The sequence below is a fragment of the Cynoglossus semilaevis genome, chromosome 8 (assembly GCF_000523025.1).
Source record: "Cynoglossus semilaevis isolate Cse_v1.0 chromosome 8, Cse_v1.0, whole genome shotgun sequence".
NCBI lineage: Eukaryota > Metazoa > Chordata > Actinopteri > Pleuronectiformes > Cynoglossidae > Cynoglossus > Cynoglossus semilaevis.
This window is the reverse complement of record NC_024314.1, coordinates 17,448,990-17,467,587: the sequence shown is the minus strand read 5'-3', so window position 1 is coordinate 17,467,587 and position 18,598 is coordinate 17,448,990. Positions and strand designations below refer to the sequence as shown.

At 40.2% G+C, this 18,598-nt stretch overlaps 1 protein-coding gene across 1 annotated transcript in view; it reads right to left on the bottom strand.

The window, feature by feature from the left end:
• Positions 1-2,474: 2,474 nt before the first annotated feature.
• The window catches only part of lin7a (lin-7 homolog A (C. elegans)), a 34,765-nt gene continuing 18,641 nt past the window's right edge, over positions 2,475-18,598 (bottom strand). The window contains exons 2-6 of the mRNA XM_017034858.2: positions 17,011-17,129; positions 12,158-12,229; positions 8,522-8,731; positions 8,136-8,357; positions 2,475-5,728 (exon numbers count right to left, since the gene is read on the bottom strand). Coding sequence (XP_016890347.1) covers positions 8,136-8,357; positions 8,522-8,731; positions 12,158-12,229; positions 17,011-17,129 — 623 coding nt within the window. The 3' untranslated portion in view covers positions 2,475-5,728. The remainder of the gene's footprint in view (positions 5,729-8,135; positions 8,358-8,521; positions 8,732-12,157; positions 12,230-17,010; positions 17,130-18,598) is intronic.

Here is an 18,598-nt window from a genome sequence, read left to right as displayed (position 1 = left end):
CAATAAAAGTCAGCGTTGGACAGGAGCAGCACCGAGAGGAGGTTCTCTCCAGCTAACAAGCTGTGGAGGAGGAGAAATATGATACAAAAATCAGTGTATCTTAGTATCGATCACTCACTGATTCTGATGCAAATGAGTCACAGCAGCAGTGAAATGACATTTAGTTTTAAAAAAAAATAAAGGAACATTTCGTCTTCCTCATGTGATTTCATAGAAACTTTTACGCTACGGCTACAGTATGCTAACTTTTCGTTTTTGTTGTTCTTTCTTGCTTAACTCTTACTTAATGCATGCATCCATAGTGTGTGTGTGTGGGTGTGTGTGTGTGTGTGTGTGTTTGCTCTTTGCAGCCAAATGTGACTCATCATTAACACCCTGATTACAGCATCATCGCCTCAGTCGAGAGCAAATGGGCCCTAATTGAACTTAGAGTGTGACTGGGAGGTATTCAAGACAGAGTGTGTATGAGGTTGTTTGTGTGTGTGTGTGTGTGTTTGTTGACGTCACACACACACACTCTGCTTATTTCAGACATTTTCTATTCTTTCTTCAATCCATCACATGGAGTTAAAAAAAAACCAACTTTTTGTTTTTACGATTATTGTTTATATGGTTTATGGCTTTGGTTTCTTTCAGTGACTCCCACGAGTCTCATCTCCCTACCCACAATGCCTTGTTCTATTTCCAGCATATTTAAAGTCCAAATGTGACACTTGGGCAGGTTTTATGTGGCCGGCGACACACAATTCACAAAATGGCTCACCAACAGGGAAACAAAATGTACTTTCTTTACTGTTTCTTTGCCAACTTTTAGCCAACTAAGGTTTTTCTTAATGGAATTTATTAACAATAGCAAACATTTTGGCTCACATGAAGATATTATTTAAATTTTAATGTAAAAAATTCTAAGCTATCTTTAACTATCTCTGTTTAGCTGATTAGCTTTAAGCTAGGTTTATACTAGTCATTGATAACTGTTTAGTCACCCTCCCTGCCCTGTGAAAGTGTCAAAAACCCTTTAAATATCACAGTCTCACTGGCTGTGACTCATTAGTGTCTTCGTCACTGAGTCTCCACTGATGTTAGCAAATCCTTTTATATCTTGATTTAGTCACCCTCCCTGCCCTGTGAAAGTGTCAAAAACCCTTTAAATATCACAGTCTCACTGGCTGTGACTCATTAGTGTCTTCGTCACTGAGTCTCCACTGATGTTCAGGTCCATGGACAAATCAGGTTAAAAGGGGAAATTAATGAATTATTACTTATGTATTTGATCTATTTTTGACAAGAAAAAATATAATTAATGTTATTTTTAAAACTGCTAAAAATTAAAAACTAATAGTCCAGCTGTGTAAAATCTGCTGTTCCAAATCCGGCCACAGGGGAGAGGTGTTCCTTCTAATTCCTGCCCTTAAAGGTACTTTGAATAATCCCGCCCCAGGGAAGCTTTTGTTGCCGTTAAATAATCATCATTAGCATGTTTTTAGTTTGAAGAGTCAGTAAAACGGTGCAGAATACTGATCAGGGCCTCAGTGTTGAACCTGACTCTTCAGAGACCTGAACATAAATCTGCTCTGGGGCAGAAATGTGTGAAGGAGGATCAGCTGACGAAGCAGAAGGCGCTTCAAGGACATGGTACGAAAGACGAGTGTGTTGTGGATCAAAACTGCTTTAAATCCTCCAAGTGATCGATATCTTCATGAGTAGCATCAGCAGATCGTGGAGAGATGATGGGTCCTGCAGATGTTTGTGCATTTGGAACCAAAAAGGCATCAGGGATTAAGTCAAACAGTTGGATCAGGAATTTGGTGGAACAGAAAATTTGTCAATAGAAAATTTAAAAAAAACAATAGCTGAGAAAAATCTACTAGATAGCCACAATAATAGCACAGCTAGCTAACAGGAAGCTGAAAAGGAAAGACTAAGAAATGCCAGGTGATGGGTTTGGCACCTCAGACATGGAGGGCAGCTGTCGACTGGTGCAGAAGAACAGCCCCATGGTGGGTGAGGTAAAGGTCTGAAATGAAAATCAGGGACATTTTCAATGCAGAGGTGAAAAAAAATCATTAACATTATCATTAGCATTAAAAAATGGGGACAAGTACTTTTTACTGAATATTGACAATCTTGTCCGTCTCCCAAATTAGCATTAAAAAATGGGCACAAGTACTTTTTAATGAATATTGACAATCTTGTCCGTCTCCCCTGGTCTCTCTTCTCTTTTATATCACTCTTTCACTCTGTCTTCCCTTCACTCTTATGTTACTTCATTATTTCTGCCTCTGTCTCGTTTACAACACAACAAAACGCTGTGCTATCCCATAATATTCATGACACTATTTTACAGCACTATTCTGGATTATACAAAGGCAAATATTATGGAATGCTATTATATTATATTATATTACTCAGAGCAGACTCTACACTCTCCAAATAATAACTACAAAAAAAAAAGAAAACTCTGACCGCCCCCGCACTGTACACAAGCACATATTTATTTATACAAATATATTATGTATAACAATTGCATATCAACAGTTTTCTTCGTCTTTTTTGTCTTTTTCAGTTTAAGTCTTTACGTTAAATACAGGACCATCAGCTTCAAAAATGCAAGTCAATTAAGAAAGAGTTAAAAGATACAAAAGGAGATCCGTCCAGTTGGGCTGTTCTGCATGAGGAATGAAAATCAATAATGACAATAATAACAACCCAATTATACCTCAGCATTTGATTACACACTGCAATCCTCATGTGACCTCGGTGCTAACAGGTCGTTTCTAAGGAAATATGGAAAACGTTGGCCAATGTGTAGGAGTGTTGATTCCTCAGGAAAACAACTTTGACTTGTTTGTTTGTTTTTTCACTCTTCTTGGGTGCTTGATCTCAAGTTGTAAAGAAAATGAGAAAAGTATGTGCTTTGTGTTGTGGAAAACAATAACAGTGGGTTCTACAGAAAAACAAGCTTCGAGAAAAATAAACGAAAAAAACAGAAATAGTTATCAATTAACAAGGACGAGAGAGAAGAAACACAAAAACCTGTTGGATTTCACTCTGGAGATAGAGAAGTGTTTTGTGACCTTTACTGAAGAAAAAAAAGAGAGAGAAAAAAACATCTTACATCATCTGACTGTTGTGCACAATGATTGTCCAAATAGAACTGCAGGGAACAGACACATAAACCCACGCTGTGTGCTGTACATTATACAACTATTCAACTTAATAAAATAATCTCATAATATAATTAGGACGGGGACTTTAAGCATTAATTCCAATAAAAGACTGAGTTCAAATAAAAACAAATTTAAGGACAGCTCTGGTTTTTTTCCCCTTTCATTTCTGGTTTACCGATAAATGCACAAAATCCAGCCTGTAGGTGGCAGTAATGGACCTAAAGTCTGTTTGCTAGCTGCAAAGAAGATAAAGAGGATGCACCGAGTGATGTCAGCGCACAAGAAAGTTTAGTTAACGTGATGGAAGACAGAACAACATTGCTCAGCTTGTTAGGCAGGAGATGTTTTATGATGTCAGGTTGGATAAGAGTGTGCTAAAAATAGTTTCTTATCCTCTTGGAGCAGAACTCCAAGCCTTTACTACGACCTCACTGGAAAATATTTTGTGACAAGTAGGATAACAGAGCTAACGTTAGCTAAAATAGTCCTGGTACAAACACTAGAGCTAACGTTAGCTCCAACAGAGTAGCTGCAGAAACCAAAGCTAATGTTAGCTACAGAAGTTCTGTTATCAAGGGCTAACATTAGCTGGTACAGATAAACAGTGCAGCCAGTCCACAATAGACAAGAAGAGGAAGTTCAGAGCCCAAAAGAGTTCAAATGTTGAATATACTGTAATAGCTGTAATTGTACTACCAGTGAGTAGTACTCTGTGAATGTAGTAGCCAGATAAATAGAGAGTAGAGTAAACATTTTTGTTTGTCTTTATCTCCACCTGGCTGTCTGCGCATTGATTCAATTGTCAACCAAATTAAGTTGATTAGAAAATGTATGATTTTAAATAAATACAAAGCCTCCAATTAATTTGTTTTGGCCTCCCGTCGCTAATTAGAATCTTAACATATACATGTACTCGCAATATTTCCACATGAACAAACAAGTTTGAAGATAAAATCTATAATAAACTATAACGTAGAGGAAAATAATCTGTAAAATAAATATACTATATATACTGATTTGTTATGTAATCAGTGACATTCATGTTCTGAGGGATAATCTGATGTCTTATTGCACATTGTTTTGCACATGTCACTTGTCAACCTGGACCAGATCCTGCCCAAATATGACACACAGGACAATTTCTTTGGCCACATGTGGTTCAAATCTGAATCGTTTGATGTATTTTAGTCAAAGATTAGGGTAGCTTTAAATGTGTGAGAGAAACGGGTCTGTGGGTGTGACTTCATTATTTCAAAATAGCCACATTGGGCTACATTTGAAATGCAACATATGGGCCACCGAAGGAGCTAATTACTTTGTCAGGGCCAGAAAAAAAAAAAACTTTAATTTTCAGATGTGGCCCACAGATCAAGTTCCATTTAAGCCAAATTTAGGTTTCAAGTAGGATAATACACTGTAGACCGCTGTTTCCCAAACACTGGGTCACGACCCTCAGGTGGGTCAGAAGAGGTTTTTTTTGAGTCATCTCTCAACATGTTTCCCAGGAGTTTACAAACAATGTCTATTGACTTGGGTCGCAAAGGTTTGTGTCCTAACAAATCAATGTAAATGTGGGCCTCATCTGGAAATGATGACTGGCCTCTGCACAAACAGATGTAAGTCTCCAGTGGCCCACACGTGTTATTTTTGACAATGACTGAATTAAAGCTCAATTGGCCCATATTTGTGTCAATTTTATTTTGTGGGCCAGATTTGTGTCCAACGTCAGGATGACAAACAAAACCTAAATGGCATCATTCACCCAAATATTAGGCCAAATGAAAGTGACAAAAATGCAGCCCATATGGGTCAGATACACAAAATGTGGGCCACATATATCTTAGCTGTTTTTGCTTATTCTGTGTATGCTCAGAAAAAGGTCATAATTGGATTCTCTGCTAAAAAACATTGACTTGGCCCATGGACTTGACTGGATAGATTTGGACCCAGAAGCTGCATGTCAGTGCATCAGACCATACAGTGATCTACACATGGCACCCATTTTTATTGACTACGTATGGAGCTGTAAAACCGGAGAACAACAGTTATTGCTAATTCTAAAAAGAAGAAATCATTCTTCCTGCTGTACAGAAGGTAAAAAAAAATCTTTGTCCAACAAAAAGTTTTGGAGAAGAAATGTTAGGAAAGATAGAGACACGAGCACCAGAAAACGTCACCGTACAAATAAAATCTGAGGCAGAAGTGGCTGAAACGACGCGGCTTTACCAAAACAGGGAAACGGTAAACAAAACCACACAAAGGTTTCTCTTGGAGAACATGGATGTGGGAGAGGGGAGTACAAAGTCAGCGCTAACATCCCCCTGAGCACCAGTATGGGGACGTTTGCGTCTTTCTTGAGGTTTTTTTTTCCCCCCAGTCATCGATGGAAAACTGGAAGTCAGAGAGTAGGAGCTAAAAAAAGGTCCTAAGGTGGGTGAGTTTTCTCTTCTTCTCCCCCTGCTCTCTGTGGCAGAGAGGTTCCTTTGGGATCTTCAACACAAACAGATGGTCCTTGGAGATCCACTGTTTCACTGCAGCTTCGCTTCTTCTGGAACAATCTGTGAGATGGTCATAGAGAAATAGGAAAACAAGCTGAGAGATTCGTACATCACAGAGGTTCAGCCTAAGAAACACGAATGTCATGTTAGTGATAGTGCTATAACAAATAAATCTGCTGACCAAGAGTTTCTAAAATACTATTATTTTTTATGCAATAAAAATGGATTTTTTTTATATATATATGGAAATCAATATTTTTGTCCTGAAATCACAGCTCTTTATTTATATTTAATCCAATTACTTCTCTAACAAAAAATGACTTAGTTCCAATTGTAATTGATTTGTATTTCATTATTACACTGTTGGATGGGCGTGGCCTCAGGTTTTGGCCACGCCCCCACAAACACACCTGTGCCTGATTTAAAGTCACCTCAGCAATGTTGCTCACTGTTTGAAGATCAGCCTGTTCATCAGCTCATAGTCAAGAACCATAACTTACAGGTAAGAAAAAACCCAAACATTTTTAACTCTTTCATTTTTGGAAATATAGTTTTTTACAGACCTCAGCATCCGGTTCTCAAACCCATATTTTTAGAAATGTTTCAGAAGAGAGAACTAAACTAGCCTGGGTTCTTCTTTCAAGGTTTTATAAATCCTGGTACTGCCTTTGGTGAAGCCGTGGTCCTCAACAATAATCTATTTATTTGCGATTGTGTTAGTCAGCAAAACATACAGGATGGTATTTTAAGCTTGAGGAGCTTTGTTCAAACAAAAACTATCTATGTTGGTGGAGTGAAGTGAAGTTATTGAATGTACGCCATTCTACCTTTGCACTAAAATGTGCTAAAAATATGTATGTATAGTTATATAAAATTAAAAAAAAACTGATTAATTTCACATATTAATTATTTGAGCTTCATGTTAATTTTCACAGCCCTAATTAAAAAGGTTGACCCTTCTCTTTATCTCTTAATCTGAAATATCTATTCAGCTTGGTTTTTTTTTCAATTTACCTTGTGACTTTTTCTAAAAATAGAAACAGAATTAGAACTTATTTTTTAACTGTTGCTAAACTCTGACTTCCATCAGTTGTTTTCCACCTCAGTCGTTCAATTTCTCTCCTCGTTCCTGACAAGATTTCTGAGTTAGGTCCTCAACATTCTCCATCAGTGTCATTATCAAAAACCTCATTCGAGTTGATTGACCAACTCTGGCAACTGCCAAGAAAAGTGTGTGTGTGTGTGAATGAGGGAGAACACACTGAGAGAGAGAGTAAAGAGAGTAAGATTAATGCTCTTGGCTGCCAAACTAAATTTGTGCGATCGTCACGTCGGTGTTGATAAAACACGATCCCTGCTCTGTTCCCCGGCTGTAGCTGCACCAACAACATCACACTCTTACAGACGCTCTAATACCAGAGCTGCTCTGGGCCAGGAGCGAGACGGGAGAGAGAGAATCGCTCGGAGAGATCAGGCTTCAAACGAGCGGCGCCACAGACGTCTTGGACACGTGCCCGTCTCCTTTGTGTCGTGGGAAAAAAAATGTAATAATATGAGTCTGGGAAGAATTGTCTGTTCTGCTCAGTTTAAGGGCAAATTCACTTTTGTTGTTGTAAATTTTGATATGGTTTGAAGAAAGGTTGGGAGAGGAGGATATCAAACATCTGGTACTCTCAAAATTATATTTATATATATATGTGTATATATGTATATGTATATATATATATATTTATGTGTATATATATGTATATGTGTATATGTATATATGTGTGTGTATATATATATTTATACATGTGTATATATGTATGTATATATATGCATATATGTATGTATATATATATATATATACATATACATATATATATATATATATATATATACATATATATATATATTAAAGCGGTTAGGAAGAACAAGAATAAATGTTTGGAAGAAGCTCTGTTACAGGCTGAATAAGAGGACAAGATAGTGGGAGCAGCTTCCAATACTTCTAGAAAGTCTTTATATGAAACCTACTAAAATTGTACGTTATCAGAAAAGGCAGAAACTTTTCCAATATGGAATTAACATGAGTCACAGACTTAAAAGGATTTCCAGGATTCTCAGCCTGGAGGTCCGAGCCCGGGGCGGCAGCACACGCTCAACAGGGAAGAGATCCACTGTGAGGATATCTGCAGCCTGCTATCTCATGGAGTAACACTCACTCCTGATAGAAAATAAAATTCAAACACACAGGAAAAAGGTTGTTTTTTTTTTTTAAAGCTCAGAGGTGATAATCTCGATTGCATCTCAGACGGTTGTTCAAACTGAAGCTGGGAGAAATCGAAGCAATAAACCACGGGAGTCGCGCTCCACCGTGGTTTAAGATCACATCACAGTTGAGTGCAGCAGCATTGTGGGAGTTTATGTTCTACTGGATCCGTCTCTGCGCTCTCCCACTAACACTCGAAGCCACGACGCGTCTCACCTATGACATGTGGTTCTGCTGCGAGCCCGGATTCTGCTGTTGCTGCTGTTGCTGCTGCATGAGAAGCTGCTGCTGCTGGCGCCGCCGGGCCGTGCGCAGTTTCTCGAAGCGGGCCTCCATCTCCTCCAGGACCTTCGGGGTGTAGCGGACGACCAGCTTGACACTGTCCTTGGCTGCCTTCAGGAGCTCCACGGCTTTTTCATGGTGTTCACCCTCGACGCTCTACAGGAACAGGATAAGAGTTCATCTGAATCATCATCAAAGGAGTGATAAAAATATTCATAATCCCTGAGACTTGTCCTGAAGGCTGTGCAGTAATGCTACCTTAGCTGCACTACCACAGGTGACCAGCAGGTCAGTGTAATTTCCAAACTAAAGTCACTTACGACACCATTGACAGACAGGAGCTGGTCCCCTCTCTTCAGACCTCCATGTCTCTCTGCCACTCCTCCTGGGATGATGCGTGAGATGTAAATGGGGGAGTTCTGCTCCTTTCCTCCCATCACGTTGAAGCCCAGTCCTTCTTCTGTCTTGGGCAGCTCCACCACCCGGGGGTGAGAGTGACCCTCGCTGGCTGCAAAGGCAGCGACTGTGGCCTGAGAAGGAAATGAACAGACGACACCGACAACACGATTCAGTCACCAACAACGTCATCAACGTCAATATATTATCACTGAGATCAACAACATCAAGATCATCAACATAAACTGCAATGTCATCAGCAACATCAGCAATATACTGTAACTTCAACGTCAATATAATCAGCAACATCACTGTGAATGTCATCGACAACATCAAGGTCGTCATCAAGGTCATCGTCAACATCAACATTTCATGGCGTTAACTTCAACATCAGCAGCAACATCAGGAACACCAACAGTATTGTCAACATCAACATCAACAAAGTCAGCGATATAAACAACATCAACACAAACAAGGTGATGATCAACGTCCACGTCAACATGAACAATCTCCATCACTAACATCAACTCCATCAACATCATCAACTGTAGCATCAACATAATCACCAGCATCGACAACATTTTCACCATGAACTGCTGTGTGTTTGCTGCGATGTTGTTGACATTGCTGTGCAAATATTGTCGCTGCGTGAATTGGAAGGAAACAATTTGTGAGCTTAAGTAAAGACGACGCCTCCAGTGTTCCTTCCTCCAGCAGCAGCAGCTGTGACTGTATCGAATCCATCTCATAGAAAAGACTCGAACCAAATTGGAAGTTTCAAGCAAAGCTACAAAACATTCTGCGTGAACATCCATCATTTTTGTTTTGCAGGATAAAAGCCATCATTTAAAATTCCTACGGTGCGTTCAAGGACTCTAATGCAATTTCCTTCCCTGGCGATAAGATACGTACGTATCCAGTCAATGCAAATATGCCAAGTGGTAAGAACCCTGACAGAGAAATAAGCCAACGTCAAACGCCAAATAAAATTATATCACCTTGTCTTCAAACTCTTTCTAAATTCTAGCCAACAATGACCTAAAAATATACCACAACTAAAAAAAACAAATTGTATAAAATATGTAAATTTGTCAAATATTGTCACTGATGTATTTTTCCCCTCACGTGCGACACTTTCCTGGCTCTCAGTTTAGCAAAGATTATCACATCCAAGCAGCAGATTAAAGGAGCAGCCAGGAAACTCTCAGCCTCCGCTCCTCCACTCCCTCTCCTGCTGCTGATGGTTCACGCTCTCAACCAGGAGCTCGTTAGCTCGGGCTGTGAGAGCTAATGGCGACCGAGCAGAGCGGACGCTCCACCGCAGGTGCTTTGCTGTCCACCACATGTGAGAGACAACAGTAGTAGAAGAAGGAAATTCTAAAATCTCTCTGAGGTAGACGGCACGCTCAGACCTGGACGCTCTGTCTCCATTACCCAGGAGGTGAACCCTGAGCGCCATTGGGACTAAAATGGGATTCATTAATTTTTTTTTTCTCTAATTAATTAATCGAAAATTAAAGCATTAACCCCCCATCTTAAAATAATAATATGAAATACTGTTCACACTGTTTTATGGCACTGCTGTTCTGTTCTGTTCTGCAAAACACAGAGCACACACTTTTCTGATTTACTGATTCAGATCAACGGTTTACGGCCGACATCATGTCCTGACAATAAAAGTTATCATTTAGATTTAATATCACCTCAACACAAATCACTTCATTTTCTCATTTTGTTTTTCATGTAAACTGACAGCTCATCAATGCATTCGGTGTTTCTTGAATTCTGAAAACTGATTAAAAACCTGAATCTTCAACTGAACTTCCCCTAAAGGTAATGTGCCAGCAGGTGTGGGCGCTCATCCATCTTAAAACGTCATTTCTTCTTCTTTTTTAATATGCTAATTCCATCCAGTCAACCTTCAACTTCCCATCATTTCTTCCTCTTCCTCCGTTGCCTTTGTCTGCTCTTCTCCCTCTGATGATGTGACGGCAGCTCCTCAGCATTCACAGCAGCGCCTCCTGGGCCTCAAAAGACACTGACCTTCACAACTTTATCGGGATTTCTTGAAATGAAAAGAATAAGGCAAACAATCTGGCCGGACGCCAGCGTTTGAAAGACCTTGCTACGGGATTGCAGAGACACTTCTTTGCATGACTTCACAAATCAAAAGTCATTTGCTTCCATTTTTTTTCTATCTCCGCAGACACGTCGATACTCCTCGTCTCCATTAGGGTGGTTATTAGGAGCCTTAGGGCTCAGTCTCCGAGCAGGAATTCATTTAAATAATGAGACGATCAGACAGGATCGAGTTGTTCCGATGAAACAATACTCACAATTGTTGGGAGATTTCCCGTCTCATTAACTAAACGCTGAGCTGGAACAGAAGTCTTGTCAGGTATTGCTTGTGTTTCGTCATGGTTGCCACTGCAGCTTGTAGACCACGTTTCAAACAGCAGCACTGCTACAGTGTGAAGCTACTAGAAACTTTCATGTGTGAGAGGCTGAAGGAATCTAAACAACGCTGGTTTAGTTTAAATCCGTCTCCACGGAGCGGTTTTAGCATTTTCAAATTTGTTCTGGAAGTCCTTGAAATATATATAACTCCAATTTAACACATTGTTAAACAGAACGTTGGAGTTGGAGCTGCTCAGCGTCAGAACAACTCACTGTACGATTTTACACTGTGAAGAGATGAAACCAGAGGTGAAGTAGGTTCAACATGGCTAAGCTAATTTTAGAGACTACAAAAAAATGAGGTTTGGATACAGGATACAGGATACAGATGACCAAAACAGCTGTTCAGGAAAATGAGGAAGCTAGCTAACAGATGACCAAAACAGCTGTTCAGGAAGTTAAATTTGTACAATTTATTTTTAAAAATAGCATCTTATATTTACATTTTTATTTTGCAACAGTAAAAAATTTCGGGGATTTTTGACTTGGCACCGTAAAACCATCCATCCACTCACTGAACTATTTTCTACTTCCATCCATCCTTCATCCATCCATCCATTCTTCATCCATCCATCCATTTTTCATCCATCCATCCTTCATTTATCTATCCATTATTTGTTCATCCATCCATCAATTATCCATCCATTATTTGTTCATCCATCCATCAATTCATCCATCAACCTTTCATCCATCCATTCTCCATCCGTCCATTCTCCATCCGTCCATCTTTCATCCATCCATCATCCTCTCAGAAATGTCCTGTTGTCTCCGTACCAAACTCGACGTCATCCTTCCACTTGATTACTTCTTCACTTCTTTACCACACACTGTAGTTTGAAGATGACTAGAAAATAATTGCCATTCAACTCCTGCTTAATCAACCCCCCCCCAAACCTCTCTCCCCCCCAACACTTTTAATGAGGGCCATTAGTGAAGCGGGGCATGTTTGGATAATTTCATCCAGCTTTTGCCAACAGAACTGATGAGAATGATATAAATGGGACGCCGTGATTAACAGCAAGTCAGTGTCTCATTAATTACAGTTTACACTCGTCACACGCAGCACATTCTTCTAGAAGCAGCAGCTCTGAGGCAGCTCTTACCTTGGCCGTGGCTCTGGCCTGGTACTCTGGACAGCCGTTCACTGTGATTGTTTCGTGCATGTACTGGTAGACCTGCGGGGACAGACAGGAACACGTATTACAGATGATAGCTCAAGAATTGGCTTCAGGTGAATTTCACAAGCAGTAAAAGAAATATTCTTTAAGTTTATCTGAGTGTCGGAGCAATACAGGAAGGGGTTAAACCTCCGACTGCCCCGATGACGGTCAGAACGTCAGTTAGATGTTACTAAAAAACACTGGTCTTTCACAATGATTATGGCAAAGACAATAACATCTGTATCATAATGTACCAGGTAATGTTGCGTCACACTTGTAGTGATATTTTGAGCAGATTTAAAGGAAAGACACAGACTTCTGTATCAGACCAAGATTTTCACTTCCTGTCACTCAACAACCGTGTCTTAGATGAGGGCCAAGTCCCTGGATGAGCCGCACAGACAGTGTCTCGGGCAAAAATTCATTACTGTTGAGCCTGAACCGGTGCCAAGCATCAGCTTTTCTACGTCCAGTTTTGTGAAAAGAATTTTTTTTCCTACTCTCTTTTTGCCACGGCAGACAAGATCGATGGCGACAGCCGAACTTTTCAGTTAAGACGTGTCTCTGAGCTCATGCTTACAACCGAACACCAAGAAATTAAAAGATTGAAGCAGAATGAAAATGATGTGCAGGTAATATCCTGGAACGAGGAACGAGGAGGGGAAAAAAGAATCTGTTGGTGAATTTCAGACTCTGAAATGATTAAGCTGTTGGGCCTGAGCCTAATAAGTCATGTTTTCTGCCAGAGTTGCTGCGGCCGACTGGATGAGAAAGCATACATTACAGTTTGACACGTACAAGCACACTGTCTTGTTTGCATCCGAACCATCAGACCACTGATGCCTGTGTACGTCCATATTGGACTTTTGTGGTTCAGAATTGACACATCAAAGCGCAGCAGCTTGCTTTGACAGACCACAGTACAACACTACAAAGGCCCCTCTTGTAGGATACAGAGATGTTTGTATGGAGAGATATCAAAAGGAGTAGAAAATCCCCCGGCCTGCTGGGTGTTGTTTGCCGAAGGATCTGGGTCTGAATAAAAATGAGCTTCCTGAGAATCTGCTGCTCAGCCACAACAAAAAACATGTCCCACCTTTGCATTTTTAATGTTAGTCACCGTCTTGTAAATGTCACAAAAGTCTTGACTCCATCTTTTTGTGGAGAACCGCTTTCTTCTTCTTCTTCTTCTTCGCCCCCAGCTGCTATTTGAAGCCATTCAATGTATCGATGTCTCTAAAAATTCTCAGAGATGTTCAATTTAATGGCTATGCATATCACCTACTAAGGCTGGAATCAAACCCACAACCCTTTAGGTGTAAAAAAAACTGCACTACCTACTGATCCACAGTGAGCCCCGCCCCCAAAATGTGACAGGGGTTGGGACCCCACATGGGGTCGCCTCAAAATGTTAGGAACCATATATAGCTCGAACCCAAAAAAATAAATTATATTCAGTGGGAGAATAGGACAAATGTGTAAATATTTGGCTAAAGCAAATTGCCAAAATAAATTAGCCAAAAATTAGCCATAGATCGAACCTGAAATGTAAATTTGTTTCAGTAGGTAAATCTCACTGAAAGAGCACTTAAAGTTCTCCACTTAGGGTTTACAAACTAAAAGATTTGTCAGAGGTATGGATAGGCATTGACAACGGTTAGCCAAAAATGTAGCAAAATAGCTAAAAGTTAGCTCGAGTTAAAAAGAAAAAAAGTAAAAACTCAGGTAAAAAGTGTATGAAAGAAAAGGACATAACGGCTTCAAGCTCAAGAATAGGAAGGGAGACATTGGTGGTTCAAAGTTCTGTGTCAGTGTTGCTTTGATCCCCCTGCTTCCTTTGAATCGCAGAGATGAGGACTGTCGGGAGAGAGGGGAGATTTTCCAACCAGGCGGTAATTTTTTTCTGGACAGAAAAAGAACACCAGACAGTCTATTTCCTCTCTGGGTGGTGATAAAAACGACAGGGGGAAATATATGAAAGCAGCAGGAAATAACTTAATTCACCTTTCAACATTTATCCTAATGTGGTGTGGGAGCTGGAGGAAGCAAGATTGAATCAAGATTGAATCAAATCCATAAGAGGAAAAAACCCTCCCCACGTTATTATGTTGATTGAAAATCTGCACTGAAGTGTAAAATAAGCCTGATGGTAAAAAAAAAAGAAGAAAAAATGCCGTCACTCCAACAATCCAGCAGCCGATGAAACTCTCTCAGCCGATGTTCGGCAGACTCTCGCTCTCCATCATTTCCGGCTGGTTAGAGCCTCCACTCATCTCGTCTTGTGTCCTTCCTCTTCCATTTGCATGGCTGATTGACCCTGACAACTCTTTTCTGGGGATGAGACTAATGCAGCTCCACTATATGCCCTCGCTCATCACCGGCGAAGGTAGCGTGGAGGAAATACGACCAGCTCATCAGAGCCCTGTCCCTTTGTCACTTAGTCCAACTAGCGCTGCTGAACGGACTCTTTTTAACTGCCTCACGCTGACAGCCGTTCATCTGTCACTTTTAACAAGGCTGATTCACACTCTGGAGGAGAGGAGGTGCTCAGGGTCGCAGTCAGACCTGCACCATTTTCGGAAAAGTTGTCACACTTCCTGTCATTCAGAGACCTTGGAACTCGATCGAGGAAGTTCAGGATTGGGCATAAAAACACCATCCTCCCAAATCCTGGCCTTTTTATCCAACCACCTGATGTTTGTGTACATCCGTGGCAGCTTCCTGTGACAGACACTGCAAAGCCCTGGTTCTGTAGGATCCTGAGTCGTTTGTTTCAAATCCCTCAGCCTGCTGAGATGTTTGTCGAAGGAACCAGGTGAATAAAAATGACCTGTTTCCTCAGAATCTGGGACAGTTTTTGAAAACGAAAGCACCGGTGAATGCTGCCAAGAAATGTCTCCCACCTCTGCACTCTGTACTCTCTTGGACATGTCACAAAAGATTTGACTCTGTTTCTATTCAACCTCAGTCGTTTTCTTCTTCATTACGTCTACTCCTCGACCGGCTCAAATGGAACCCACATTATCATACAAGTCACATCTGGGACTGCCTTTGTATGAGGAGTCCAGACTGGACGTGAAGGAGCAGCCGTCAGAGGCTTTGTCTTTTTTGTCTCTGTTTTGCTTTTAAGACAAGATGACAAAGAGTTGACGTCTGTCTCTGTCTACGCACAGTCAACAGCAGCGTGAACAGAAAAGGAAAGGAAAGTATGTCTCCTCAGGCAAAAACTGCTGCTGAATGTGCATGACCTTGAAGTCCATAGAAGTCTGGACATTGTCTCCGGGGGTCAGGGGACACCTGATGGCATGACTTTGTTAGATTGCATTGCATTACATTATATTGAGAGAAAAGGTGATTTACCGTATTTTCAAGTCGCACTTTTTTTGGGGTTTACGACTTATACTGAGGTGCGACTTATATATATTAAAAGATATAATATAATGTTTACACTGACAGCCACTAGAGGGCACTCCAGCTGTCTGGTGCGACTTATACTCCTGAGTGACTTATAGTCCGGAAAATACGGTATTTGCTAAAGTTCTGCCATCTCAGACTGAAGGTCAGCTTCTTTTGGTGGAGTTTTTTAATAAAAAGAAAAGGGTTTTTTTTCTTTTCCATGTCAGAAAGGAAATGTCACCAGCTGTAAACTAAAATCACGGAGTGAAAATAAGTGTTATTTACAGATTATTCAAAAAGAAGGCTGCATTGGATGATGAGTAAAAAGTGCACACAAAGCCTTATCTTTTTCTGAGGACAAACCCAAACACATCATGGAGCTGGAATATCAACCCTCTGGTCATAAACGCTGCCACAGTCTGACACACCAGTGCAGTTCAGGCCATTAAATCCATCCAAACTGCTTCTCTCCCCACTGTGATTCGTCTTTCTGCCCTGGTCTCATGATCATTTCCACTGCTGGAGCATCATGGATCTGTGGCATTCCACCATTACAGCTCTTTGAGTGCACCGTGTAATAACAACAATACTCAGTGTCCAGCACTTAGAACAGATCGGATCCTGCTAATGCTGCTGGATCAGCGCTGGATGCTGCACAGCTAGTATTGACTGCTATTATTCTCCTCTAATCTCTGAAGGTTTTCTGAAGGTTTGCCAAGTCTTCTAAGTGAAGTTTTGCATCTTTGATACCTGTGAAAGGTCGTCCACGGCCAAAGTAACGGCTCAGAGCCATTAGCTGGTACAGAGCTGGTGCCAGGATGTGTCAGGCTACGCTGGTCAGAACTGGATATTACAAAAGACACTTTGTTTCTGTCTGTTTGCAGGAGGTCATTGGTTTAGTGCAATGTGGTGTCACAAAACTATTAGCTTTTACAGCTAACCACAAGCCTTGTTGTTGGCTAACATGAACTTTAAATGTTGTTGTTGTTTTTTGCTAGGTTTTGTTAAACTTCGAGGTATACTTTTTTTGTAAAACCTGTACTTACGTTTAATACACATTAGCTTAATACATATGTTTAACTAACTAAAAAAAATGTACGTATCTTTGAAGTAGTTGAGTAGTGTTTTTCCTTACAGTAGCTTTTTTGAGCTAACACATTTTTCACTACTGTTCTCTCTATGCTGGTTGAGTAGTGTTTTTCCTTCCTTTTTTGAGCTAACACAGTTTTTCACTACTGTTCTCTCTATGCTGGGTCCATGGACCAAAACATGATAATAATACAGAACAAACCTTGTCTGAAACTGATGTAAGCGTTGAGTTCACATCTAAGGTGATGTTAGATTCCTCAAAGACGTGACCTTTACATTTGTTCCGTCCTGCGGGGGCAGCACTGACTCACCTCTCTGATTGCTGTGCAGAATTCACTCTGAAGGACTTTCTTCAGGGACTGGAGCTTGTGACCGGGAACGTCGCCGGATTCCTGCAGCTTCTCCAGCAGCTCGATGGCCCTCGCAACATCTGGTGGAATGAGAAAAGGTACTTGAGCAGAAAGAAAGAAAGGAAGAAAAATGCATTTCAGCGCTTTAACATCACAGCCAGGGAATCGATAGGTAGTGTAATGGAAATGGACTCAGTCAAGGCCAGAGCAATCCAGTCCATGGATCCTCTCCATTGGCTCAGCTGTGTTTATGACAGTAAAAAAACAAGGAGAAAACAAATTCGGATTCTTTTTTTGTTAAGAGAGACCACAGGGAGGCGTCATAACCAATGACTAATATAAGGCTACGATTAGCCCTGAAAGACAAAAAATGCTTTTTAATAGATAGCTAAAAGATAATGGCTACCGAAACAGCTATTTACTTTACAAACAAACAAAAGGTAAAAAAAAAGGAATTAAATCAAGGAACCTAGAAACAATTTGAGGTTGATGTGTACTGATACCAGAATGTATATATATATATATATATATATGTGTGCCAAAAACAAACCCAAACCTGTGTAAGGGTAGCTAAATGATAACCAGAGCAGAAATTTAAAATTGTCAAAAAGTACACTTTGTAAGTAGTAATGTTCAAAACAAAAACAAACATAAGTCGTAAAGTACAGGGATAAAATAAACATCAATATAACTTGGCCCAGAAATATCTAATGTTGGTAAGATACAGAAAGAGTCTGAATAAAGAGCCCTGGCAAATATTAAATATGTAAATAATTAATTCAATTTACAAAAACAAATGAAATCACATCCTAAACTGTGAATTTCCATTTCTACAACCACTGTCAAATTTACTGCGTTCACTAAACTGTAAACTGTAAACAGAAACAACGTATTTCTCCTGTCAGCCCACGAGTCTGTTTGCACAGCACGGCGATAAACACAAATTGTTCCTGAAGACATGACACACACTCACTCTCCGGCACCCTTATACACACAGTGATATTGAATTCTGGGAATAAACTGTAGAGTCAAGTCAATAAAGCAGACGGAGAGCAGAGACTTTGCTGTTCACAGACCTTTGGGAGAAAAGAGGAGACGATTTCTCCGGCTCTCCGAGTGTGGGAACAGTTTTTAGAGCCATTAAGAAGGAGGACGTTTGAATTACAGGAACGGAAGTTTTACTGCATTTCACTTTTAATATGTGCTGCTAATGGGTACAGCTCACAGAAAATCTAATGTTCTGTGCAATAAAATTATAAGGCTTTTTATGGATGAAGCAGAACTTGCATGTTAATTTCAGGATAATCACAGTGAAGGATGACACGGATCAACACCGTTAAAAAAGCTCTGACACCAGCCTCTGCTTCAACAGTGACTGGGCCCAATAGAATAGAATAGAATAGAATAGAATAGAATAGAATAGAATAGAATAGAATAGAATAGAATAGAATAGAATAGAATAGAATAGAATAGAATAGAATAGAATAGAATAGAATAGAATAGAATAGAATAGAATAGAATAGAATAGAATAGAATAGCCTTTATTGTC